The sequence below is a fragment of the Nicotiana sylvestris genome, chromosome 4, assembly GCF_000393655.2.
Source record: "Nicotiana sylvestris chromosome 4, ASM39365v2, whole genome shotgun sequence".
In the NCBI taxonomy this organism is placed as follows: domain Eukaryota; kingdom Viridiplantae; phylum Streptophyta; class Magnoliopsida; order Solanales; family Solanaceae; genus Nicotiana; species Nicotiana sylvestris.
Window position 1 is genome coordinate 140,871,563 of NC_091060.1, and position 11,866 is coordinate 140,883,428.

General features: G+C 36.3%; 3 protein-coding genes across 3 annotated transcripts; all 3 read right to left on the reverse strand.

The window, feature by feature from the left end:
* Positions 1 to 3,403: 3,403 nt before the first annotated feature.
* LOC138890252 (uncharacterized) lies at positions 3,404 to 4,045 on the reverse strand. Its single transcript, XM_070173623.1, has one exon. The coding sequence runs from the start codon at positions 4,043 to 4,045 to the stop codon at positions 3,404 to 3,406; it is 642 nt and encodes a 213-aa protein (XP_070029724.1).
* Positions 4,046 to 4,113: 68 nt separating this feature from the next.
* LOC104236998 (uncharacterized) lies at positions 4,114 to 4,698 on the reverse strand. The gene has a single exon (XM_009791052.1). It carries the CDS (start codon positions 4,696 to 4,698, stop codon positions 4,114 to 4,116), a length of 585 nt encoding a protein of 194 aa, XP_009789354.1.
* Positions 4,699 to 4,827: 129 nt separating this feature from the next.
* Positions 4,828 to 5,444, reverse strand: LOC138890253 (uncharacterized). Its single transcript, XM_070173624.1, has 2 exons — positions 5,380 to 5,444; positions 4,828 to 5,242 (listed from the first exon to the last, which is right to left on the reverse strand). The coding sequence occupies exons 1-2, from the start codon at positions 5,442 to 5,444 to the stop codon at positions 4,828 to 4,830; spliced, it is 480 nt and encodes a 159-aa protein (XP_070029725.1).
* Between the last annotated feature and the right edge of the window lie 6,422 nt (positions 5,445 to 11,866).

Consider the following 11,866-nt stretch of genomic DNA (forward strand, 5'->3'; position numbering starts at 1 on the left):
CTGCAAATTATTAAATTTTTTTTTGTAATTCTTTTGAATATCCAAGCTTATTGGAGTGTTGTCTTAAACATTAACACGTGTTGATCTGCCGGATTGACACTTGGAGCAGTATTATTGTTTTGCCTCTCCTTTTCTATATTAAGAGATACTTCATAGTATTACAGTTAGGAGTCCGAAAATTAAATGCCAACCTTTTGGACTCAAAATACGTTTTTACTGTGTCAAAAAAAAGATACTCTACAATATATAATGTAGTATAATACCGCGATATAGTTTAACGGTGTTTCTGCCGTTAAAGTGTAGCGCGGTATAATATCGCGTTATATATAGCGCGGTATTATAATGCGCTATACCTGTTTGTGGGCCCACCAATTAGTCTCCTGCATTTAACTGACATAACTGTAATTCAAATATATGTAGCGCGATATAATACCGCGCTATACATGTTTGTGGGCCCACCAATAACTCTCTTGCAGTTAACTGACTTAAAAATAATTTAAATGTGTATAGCACGGTATAATATCGCGCTATACATCAAAAAATTCAGCCCCCAGGCTTGGCATTGCCTTATTTAAAGGCGTTAGAATTTTATGAAAATCCATTCAAAAAATATTCTAACTTCCGTTCAAACTTTTCTTCTTGTTATCAAGCATTTTTTTATAATATCTGAAGAGCTAAAAATAAGGGTTTCATTATATTTGGGGGGAGGGGGTGAGGTTGTAATGGAGAATAACTCTGTGAGGTATAGTTCATCTCCATAGTGTCATGTTAAATTGCCGTTTACAATGGAGTACGATAAATTGGTATCGTTGTTACGTAAAAAAATGAGTGTGAGAAACGTTCGGTGAACCTTAAAGTAACCTGTAGATTTCCGTATTCTGTGACTCCGCGGGGGTTTGCTTATTATTCCGAGTTTAACATCGAAGATGATGAAACTCTTAGAAATTTTTTGCGGATTCCGAATGAATACATGAAATTTATTGTGATAAAATTGTTGGAAATGTACGTCAAGGCTGAAGACGTTGGCAATAATGAGATTGCGCAAAACAGGGATAACCCCCATTCTTCGGGTGGTTAATCTGGAGCAATTTTAGCCTAACAGTTTCCGGCTGAAAGAGTTTGGCTGGATCTTAACTTATCTCCGCGGGCGAACGAGGAGCGGGGAAATAATTTCTCTCCTACTTTACATAATCTACAAGACGACCGGTAAACTTCAATTTTCTTTTTTGTTGAATTGAATTTGTATTAACACTCATATTTTCCACATGGGGTACCGTCCGGATATGAATTTTACAAGTTATGACCGCACGCCCAGTTGGAATATGCGTAGTTCTGGTGTGTTGGATCACGGTGGTCCATCCGAGAGTCATTACCAACAGAAAATATCCATCATGGAGTATCAACATAATACGACTTGTAAGTGAAGTGATATAGCTATATGTAAAGTATTTTTCAATTTGAGTAGCTTATCATTTTGTTCTTTTTGTGCAGTGAAAATGATCAACTTAATGCTCCTGACCTCACTCAGTTGCCCATAGACGACACATTTACTCATGATTTGGCAGATGCGTAGAGTCAGGAAGATAATAATGATTATGACAACAATGCCGATGAGTTTGGAGATGACACACCCTTCCTTGACGAGGGTGATGATGGGGAGGAAGTGAATGTAAAACCTAAGTTGATGAGGGAGTATGCTCTTCCACCTCCCGTTAGACCAAGAGTGTACGAGTCCCACATGTTGTTTCATGAGCGGAATATTCCCTACCTTGATAATTTTCCAAGTATGCCGGATGTGGAGGCCCTCACAAGGGATGTTGATGAATTTTGGTTAGCAATGTGGGATGAGTCTAGACCAACGGTGCTGGCAAAGGGCATGTATTTTCCTGATAAAGCTCGCTTAACCAGGGTTGTAAAAATATACAACGTAAGAGAGTGTCGTGAGATGACGGTAAGGGAGTCAACTATGGAGGTATGCAAGGGTGTATGTCGTAGACAGTTTATGGGTTGTAGCTGGATGTTGCGTGCGATCAAAAGGAAACAGGGTTGTGGAAAGTGGGTAAATATATTGGCACTCACAGATGTGAAATAGGCACATTCAATCAGAATCACTTCAACTTGGATGTAGACTTTATTTCTCTCGTCTTGATTCCACACTTGGAAGTGTCCGTTAGGTACAAGATCAAAGAGTGTATTACATCCGTCCACTAGGAATATGGGTGTACTATAACCAAAAGAAAAGTATATTTCGGGCACAAACGTGCATTTGAAATTATTTATGGTGACTGAGATAAGTCATTTTCATCTCTACCCAGGTACATGGCCGCACTGAAACACTTTAATCATGTGACTGTTGTTGAATGGAGGCATAAGCGGAGTCTGGGAATACCAAAATATATTTTCAACTACATGTTCTGGTCATTTAAACCAGCAATTAATGGTTTTGTACATTGTCGTTCAGTAATTTCCATAGACGGTACCCATGTCTATGGAAAGTATGATATTAAGCTTTTGATCGCAGTTGCAGTAGATGCCAACAGACAAATATTTCTACTAGTTTTTGTCATCTGTGCCAATGAAAGCCAAGAGACATGGACGCTATTTTTGAACCACTTGAAGCAGCACGTTGTCAAACAACGTTCAGGTATCTGTCTAATATCTGATCATCATGGTGGTATATTAAGTTCTGTAGAGCGTTTGCCTGAATGGCAGGAACCTTATGCATACCACTGTTACTGTGTGAGGCACCTGAAGGCAAATTTCCAGAAAAAATATCCAGACAAGGCCTTGCATGATTTAATGCGGATGGACGCATCTGAGCACCAGCAGTGCAAATTCACGAGGCACATGAAAGCGATCTGGCAGTTAGACGAAAAAGCCTATAATTGACTGATGCGACATGAGCTTCACAAATGGACATTGCATGCTGATGGTGGCAGACGATGGAGAGCCCTTACTACAAATGTGTCGCAGTCATTCAATGGCTTATTGAAGTCTGAACGTGGATTGCCTATCACTGCTATGGTCCGGATGACATTCAAACAGACTGCGGAGAGGTTTGTTGAAAGGCATAGAGTTGCATCAGAATTGATGGACAGGGGTGTTCAATTTATGCCAATGCCGATAAGAAGATTTGATAAATATAGGAGGCAATAACATTGGCATTCATATTTACAGTATGATCACGACTGGGGTGTTTTTGAAGTTCGCACCACTATCCGCGGACACCGGGGGAATAATTTACAAACCGTGAATGAAGCCAGCCAGTGGCGTACGCAGAATTTTTATAAGCGGTGTCACTATTTAACAGAGTGAACAATTGAATAAATTATTGTAATATAATATATCATATTATAAAAAGACAACTTAAATTATATTAACGAAACACAATTCAAGCACGTTACTACAATTCTCCTCGATGAGTTTTCATGTTTTGAAATGTATCCATAATAGCCTCATTAGAAATATTACTAAATACTTCTTTTTCTATATAAGGCACCAAACAACCATTTAAAATCTCATCATCCATTTGATTACGCAAGTCAGTCTTAATCAACTTCATTGCTGAGAAAGCTCTTTCAACCGTAGCCGTAGCAACTACCAAAAGTAAAGCAAATTTCACTAGCCGAAACACACGAGGATAAGTCCCATGCTTCTTTGTTTCTACTAGTTTCTTAGAAAGATCACCAAGTCCCTTAAGATCGAAAAACCTTTTATCATGATCTTTGACATCAGCAATGTAATTCTCAAGTTGAAAATGAAGGTCAACTATAGAATATTTATCAAAATCATCAGGATATAGCTTCGCTAATCTCAATATCTTTTCAATGTCAAAACTTGAAAAAGAATTAACTGGGTTCAAGAAAGCAACTCCAAGAAGCAATTCAGTTGTCACCTCATCAAAGCGGTTATTTAGTTCTTGAAATTTCCAATCAATAGTTTCACAGAATACTACAACATGGTAGTGATGAAAAAAATTATACTCTGAAACTCTACGACGTGATCTTCCAAGGATAACATAAGGTTCATCAAAGTTAGATATCATATGTCGTATTTGATACAAAACTTAGATACCTCATCAATAAGTGAAGCCCAACATTTCTCTCTTAGAAGCTACAATCGATATTTTGCTACTCTAACAAGTATCATAGCATTTGCAATATCTTCCTTCTTTTTTTGAAAGGCAACATTAAGCTCATTTGTGATTGCTAAAATAGTGCGCATAAAATGCAACATGAAGACAATCTCAAATGTTAAACATGCTTTAAGGTATCCCTTTGCCTTACACTTTTCTTCAAAACGTGCATTAATAGCAATTGCATCAAGTATATCAATGATAGGGCCAAACATAAGAATAAAATTGTTAAAGGATTTGATGTGAGAATCCCATCGAGTATCACCAGCTCTAGCAAGACCTAATTCTTGATTTAAGCCCCTACCAGTTTCAAGCTCACCTTTACGTAATGCTTCTTCAATTTCTTCCGCTTGAGATTCGCGAAGTTCATCTCTACGCTTGAAAGAAGATTCCACCATATTTAAGATATCGAAAACAACCAACAAAAGTTCTTGCACTTCATCACATCTTTTAGACACTGCAACAAGAGTTAGTTGAAGCTGATGAGAAAAACAATGAATAGAATGGGCACCTTTACTTTCTTTTTGCATCAAGATTTTAAGCCCATTTATATCACCTTGCATATTGCTTACTCCATCATAACATTATCCCCGTATGGAAGATGGACTTAAAGAATGTTGAGCAAATAAACCAATAATTCCATTCTTTAGAGACAAAACAGTAGTTTCACGAACATGAACAATACCGATAAATCACTCCATCACACTTCCCCTTCTATCAACATACCTCAAAACAATAGCTATTTGCTCCTTACATGACACATCACGAGATTCATCAACTAATATGAAAAAGTGATTATTATTTAAATCCTCAATGATACATTTAACTGTTTCCATCTTACATGCAGTAATAATATCCTTTTGAATGTATGGAGAAGTCAATTGATTATTCTTTGGAGCTTTTTTAAATGCATCGACAACATGATCACACCTTTTAGTATACCATCTAAGAAGTTCAACATAGTTACCTTTATTGAGAGATGATTCATCTTCACGATGTCCCCAAAATAATAATCCTTGGTGTAAAAGATATCTTATCACATCAACTGCAGCCTCTAAACGAATCCGATATTCTAGCTTTTGTTGATCAGATTGTTTAGCAAGTACACTTTGAATGGATTATTTTTGTCTCAACAAATCATCACTTCTCTTTCTCGACTTATTATGAATACTATTTGGTCCACTAATATGCATATCAAATCTATCCTTCTTGTTCCAACTTGTAAATCCTACACTTGAAAATACATCTCCTTCCCCTTGTTTGATGCATTCATCTTGAAACAAATAACAATAGAAGCAAAAGGCTGCATCTTTTGTTACGCTATACTACAACCAATCATATTCAGAAAACCATTGAGGATTAAAGCGACACAATTTACCATAAAGATTTCTTTGAGGAAATTTGTGGTCTCGAGGTTGGAAAGCACCTCTTTGAAGATATGTTCTTTATATTGCATCACGGTCATTTGGATGATATTTTAAAATTGCTAATCTTTCCCAGGATCAACTTCTAAAGTGTCTAAATTAACTCTTTCACTTTGTTGATGTTGTTCCGACTCATTAGTTCTTTCTTCCAAGTTAGATACATCTTGAGATGTTGAACTTGAATTTTGAATTTTGGAAGTTGCAGTATAGTATCTCTTCATTGTAATTTAATCTAAATCAAAAATTCAAGTATCCACATTATTCTTAGATAAATCCTAAATAAGTTTATTATAACTAGAAAATAGACTGAAATAAACTAGGAGCAAATCAATACTACACACTCATATACTCTAACTTCAACATTTACATTCATATGAATCAGTCAAACTATGTTAACATGACCAGCACGACAATAACTTATAGTTAACGGTTTTATTAACTCCCAAAATCATTAAATACACCCAAAAAAAATTAATTATAAGCAAGTGAATTGCAGTGTCTAGAAAATCACTAAACTATGTCTAGAAAATTGCAGTGTCACTAAACTAGTTGATTTGCCTTTCTTTTTCTAGTACTTGAAAAAAGTTGCCCCCCAAACTATGTTTTCGTTTTAGTTCTATAATTCATAATTCTTTGTTGAATTAACTACAACTAGTTTTACTTTTGACATGTAATTAATTTCTTTCTAAATTGATCACATCAAATCCAATATATAAATGACAACAACTTTTTGTTTGATTATATTTTTGTAACGATGAACAAGCTTTGAATATTTGTTCAAAGATTACTACTACAATTTTGTAATACTCTTATTTGTTTTTCTAGATAACTTAAACACTTATTTTTGTTATCTAATAACTTGATCTATTACAGAAAACAGCAATCACTATTCATCGAGCTAAGCAAGTGATGAATAGTAGATTGATCAGCACGATAATAACTTATAATTAACAATTTCATTAACTCCCAAGATCATTAAATACACCAAAAAAATTAATAATAAATTCAAATTATAAAATAGATTCACAGTTCTAGTCATAAAGAAATAAAAAAAGTAAAAATACAAGTACTTAATAAAAAATTATCATCTAAAGAGACAAAGAATTAGTACTAACCTGATGTAATTTAGCTTCTTTGGAGTTTGAAAATTTAAAAGTGGGCAGCAGTACTTTTTATGCTAATTGAGGGTAAAGAATCGTTTTTAAAGTGCGCAACAGTTCCTAATTCAGAAAGGTTTTTAATAAATTAGGGTCAAGTAGTTTTTATGCTAATTGAGGGAAAATAATTGTTTTTAAAGTGGGCAACAATTATGGGCTGTATTTCTGAAAGGTTTTTAACAAATTAGGGTCAAGTAGTTTTTAAATACAGCCTATAATTTTAGCAATAGGCCCCCGTAACTAGCAGCCACGTGTTCAAATTAAGTGAAACACGTAAAAAACTATTTTGTTGAGCCAAGGGAGTTCGATCCCTTGACGTCTCACAACAAATGGAAGTTATGAACCGTTGGACTAATCAGCTGTTTCAATGCAAGTGGCGTCACTTTTAACAATTTTATCTTACATATATATATATATAATAAAAAATTTCGATGAAGCGGTGTCCTGTGATATCGCTTGGGTCCATGTAAATCCGCCCCTGAAGCCAGTAGGTTGTGTTCATGTGGAAAATGGACCATCTACCAGATGCCGTGCGCACATGCCATGAAGTACTTTCAACAAGTTGGTTTAGGGGCAACCAACTATGTTGATAGGCAATACAATACTGCTGCATATGTAAACACATACAGTGGGCAGTTGCAGCCATTGGGTGCTGAGGATTATTGGCCACCAAAACCATTTAAAATGATGTGTAACAAGGACTATTTGCACAAGCTACAAGTGCAAAAGAGAACGTGTATACGGAACCAAATGGATGTTGGTGATACCGTTTATGCGCGTAAATGTGGCATATGCTCGCAAACAGGACACGACCGTCGTAAATGTCCTTATTACATCCCGTGATTTTAACAACATTGATACTGTTATATATGGTATATTTTGTATATATATTATATATATAATTTTATATAGTTATTAATATTATTACTTTCAATTATATACATACTATGAAAAAGTTTATGAGATTTTCTTTATTGTAAAGATAGAAATTATTTTCTCACAAGAAAAAAAGGTTATCTTTTACCATTTTAAGAATTAAGTGTACGAAATTTTTTACTCTTTATATGAGATTGAGAAAATTAGAAGTTGAGAAAATATATATATTTTTACATTGATGTTTTAATGAAATAATAGTGTATGTATTGATTTTATATGGTACTACATGACCATAATAGTAAAGTATATTATAGTATGATATATAACGTGTATTAAAAGTTAGTAGTATTTTAAGTAATTTGAAATAATTTCTAATTACATAGATAATTACCGGGTAACGGAACATTACCTAATAACCTAATAAGTTGGATAAAAATTAAAATTTCTCCCACCCCTACGTGGCAACAAGCCACATTCCAAGCAAGTGACTCTTAGTCATTTTTGATTAGGCGGCAACCTAATATGATTCATTACAAGTCTATGTCTAATATCTTCATTTCCTAACAACACTGCTTTTTATCATCTTATGATATAATTCAACTAGCTGCTCTCTTTTGTTTGAAACTATCAAACCGACACATTTCCATGTGGCTCTAGTACAATGATCTAGTCATGAATTTTCTCTTAGTTTTGGATCTAGACTAACCGAGTGTCAATTATGGGTTGGAGGAAGTACTATAAAGTTGTATATTTGTTTCAGAAATGAACATTTGTCGGGGGCACTGGCTTTATGATGAACAATTGAGTATTGTAATGTATAAGTTCAAATAATATGAGGTAAAGATGAGATTTGAACTCATAAGATGAAATTTCCTTTGTGAGATAGCCTACTTGGGATCGTCATATCTTTTTGACCCCATGAGTGCTTTTCACTTACTATTTGGAAGAATAAATGATGATTTTGATTCATTTTACAATCTGTCACCAATTTTGTGGATTTATATTTAGTCTGTCTTAGTTTGGGTATTCTGAACTGGTATTCGGTGGTAAAATTATGTACTTGAAATCCTGATTAGAGGAATGGTCAAGAGAATTGACTCAGGTATGTTATGGCTGCCCCTTCTTTCTTTTTGGCATGATCTATACGACACAAGCGAAACGAGCAAATGCACATGTCACAACCCAAATTCCACTAAGGGTCGTGATGGCGCTGGACACCGCTGTCAAGCAATCCAACCAAAATACTTACTTAAATTCTCGTTTTGATAATTTTAAAAACTATGATTTTCCTTCAATTTCACTAGTAAAAGATAATCATTTCAAATCGAATATGAATATTAAGAAATTAATACAAGATACCCCATATTCATCCCAGAACCCGGTGTCACAAGTGCATGAGCATTTACTAGGGAATGAAATAAAATACAGTAACTGTCCAAAATACAAGGTGGACAAAAATGAAAACCACTGTAAAATACTTTGAAGGGGACTCTGCTGGCTGCGGATCGTCTAGATAAATGCAGCTCACCTAAATCTCTGTATCAACCATGCCAATAAGCCACTAGCCACATATGAACCTGTGCAACAAAAATGCACAGCAAGTATAATATGAGTACGAAAACAACGTGTACCCAATGAGTATCCTGTCTAATCTCGAAGAAGTAGAGACGAGAGGTCGTCTTCGATACTTACTAGTGTTCCAACGATAATATAGTAAAAATATGAGGAGTTCAGGAAATTTTATAAAACAACAATTATAATTCATAAAGCCAGATAGCAGGTAAACAACTTCCCAAATAATAATGGATTTCCATAGATTTACTTTTCATTATCTTTACCAATTCATCTCTGACCAGGAAAGGCAAATGTCAATATTTATAAATCTCAAGCAGCAATACAAACATGCGCATATCATGCCGAGGTCGTACAACCCGATCCAACATAATTGTAAAATTGTCACGACCCCAAATATCCGGTCGTGATGGCGCCTATCATATTACTAGGCAAGCCAACCCAAAACCATTAACTACAATGAATCCCTTTTGTTAAAACCATTTTCTAACACAAGTTTAAATACCAAATTTTTATAATAAGTTTTTAAAACACAATTACATATCCGGAAGTCAAATAGACATGAAAAACTACACATCCCCAAATATCTGGTGTCACGAGTCTAAAGCCTCTAGTACATGTTTGAATAGCTACTACATCATAAGTCTAGAAAAATACGAAAAGATAATAAGATAGGGAGGAGAAAACAGAGGTGCGGACGCCATGCAACTATCTTGAAATGTCTGTAAAACACTGGATCAGCTGAAGACCCTCACTCGGCTGCTCGGGCACTGGATCTACACACATGGTGCAGGGAGTAATGTGAGTACGCCAACTCAGTAAGTAACTGAAGTAAATAAGGTCTGAAAGCAGTGACGAGCAGTTAAAAATCATATAACTGAATAAACAACAGATTAACAGGTCAACTTCGCACTTTAAAGCCAGTTTCGTCGTAAAATCATCAATTTCAGTTTAAACACTTGAAATCATATACTTAGCAATTTTTCCAACATGTGATTATTTTAAAGGAAGAGTGAAATTAGTATAAATATCATAACTGGGCCCCTCGGGCAAGGTATTACTCAGTATATGGCCTCTCGGGAAGCCTCTCAGTCACTCGTGACTCAACTCTCATCACTCAATACTTGCTCTCAGCACTCAGGCTCACTAATATCTCATAGTAATAGAAATCATAGTAACCGCGGCGGTGTGCAGCCCGATCCATAGTTTTTAGTCGACTACGCTCACTGGGGGTGTACAGACTCCGGAGGGGCTCCTACAACCCAAGCATCATATCTTTATGGCGCGCAGCCCGATCCAATAAATATATTGCTGCGGCGTGCAGCCCAATCCAGTATATATATTATTGCGGCGTGCAGCCCGATCCATATAAGTATCGTTGCGGCGTGCAGCCCAATCCATAATATACATACATATAATATCCTCACTATTAGGTTCTCAACCTCTCTCAGTATTAATCTCACAGCCTCTCGGGCACAACAATAGAAATTAGGGAATTTAGCCCAAACAGTCCTCACAATTAGAAGTGGAGTGATAAAACCAGTTTTAAACATTTAAACAGGTAAAACATGACTGAGGATATGCTTTCAACAAGTAAAGTGAGGAAAAACAATAAAACTTCCCCTAAGGGTCTCAACAGGTCGGCACAAGGCCCCAAACACGACTTACAACCCATCATATAGTATAAATAGCTAAAGTACGGAATATCATAAGGTTCCAAATCAAATACACGGCTTAATAGTCGCTACGACACAGACCAAGTCGCAATCCCTGCCGGTGCATGCCCACACGCTCGTCACCTAGCATGTGTGTCACCGCGTTTATCAAAACAAGTCAAATACTGGGGTTTGTACCCTCAGTTCCGGATTTACAATGGTTACTTACCTCAAACCGATAAAAATACTACTCTGCGACGCCTTTGCCCCTCGAATCGGCCTCCGCTCGCGTCGAATCTATCCAAAATCAGAATCACGGCATCAAAATATGCTAAGGGAACGAAGCCCAAGCGAAAACAATCAAATAATACCAAAAATCTCAAAATTGGAAAAACCCGACCCCTGGGCCCACGTCTCGAAATTTGATAAAAATTACATCAACGGAATCCTTATCTACCCATGAGTCTATACATATCAAGAACACTGAAATCGGAGTCAAAATGACCCCTCAAATCCTCATTTAAAGTCTCTTAATCTCAAGCCCTAATTCCTCAATTTTAGGCATAGATTCCATGATTTATTAGGTAGATTTCATAATAGAACGAGTTTTAAGTCCAAAATTCTTACCTCCAAACATTTCCCTTTGAATCCCTCTTCAATATCCTTCAAAAAGCTCCAAAACCAACTATGGAAGAAATAAACCCCATATTCGCGGACAAGACGACCTTTTAAACTTTCTGCCCAGGCCTGAAAATCCTTTTTCGCGAACGCGATCAACGGCTCGCGTTCGCGAAACACAATTTAACTTTGACCAAATTTAATATTATGCGATCGTGACCAGACCCTCGCGAACGCGATGCTTTACCCAGACGGACCTTCGCGAGCGTGTTCCTTCCATCGCGAACGCGATGAATTAACTCAATTGAAGCTCAACTGCTCTGTCCTTCTATGCGAACGCGACACCACAACTACGAACGCGATGCACAATCTCGTAGCCCTTCGCGAACGCATAGCCTGCCTCGCAAACACGAAGGCTAAATTTCCACC

Bases quoted from the DNA above. Each gene is read 5' to 3' on its own strand.
- LOC104236998 (XM_009791052.1), bottom strand. From the start codon at position 4,698: ATGCAAGGTGATATAAATGGGCTTAAAATCTTGATGCAAAAAGAAAGT.
- LOC138890253 (XM_070173624.1), bottom strand. From the start codon at position 5,444: ATGCAGCCTTTTGCTTCTATTGTTATTTGTTTCAAGATGAATGCATCA. The intron at 5,243-5,379 runs GTATTTTCAAGT...ATCCATTCAAAG, and splicing joins TCAAACAAGGGGAAGGAGAT to TGTACTTGCTAAACAATCTG.
- LOC138890252 (XM_070173623.1), bottom strand. From the start codon at position 4,045: ATGATATCTAACTTTGATGAACCTTATGTTATCCTTGGAAGATCACGT.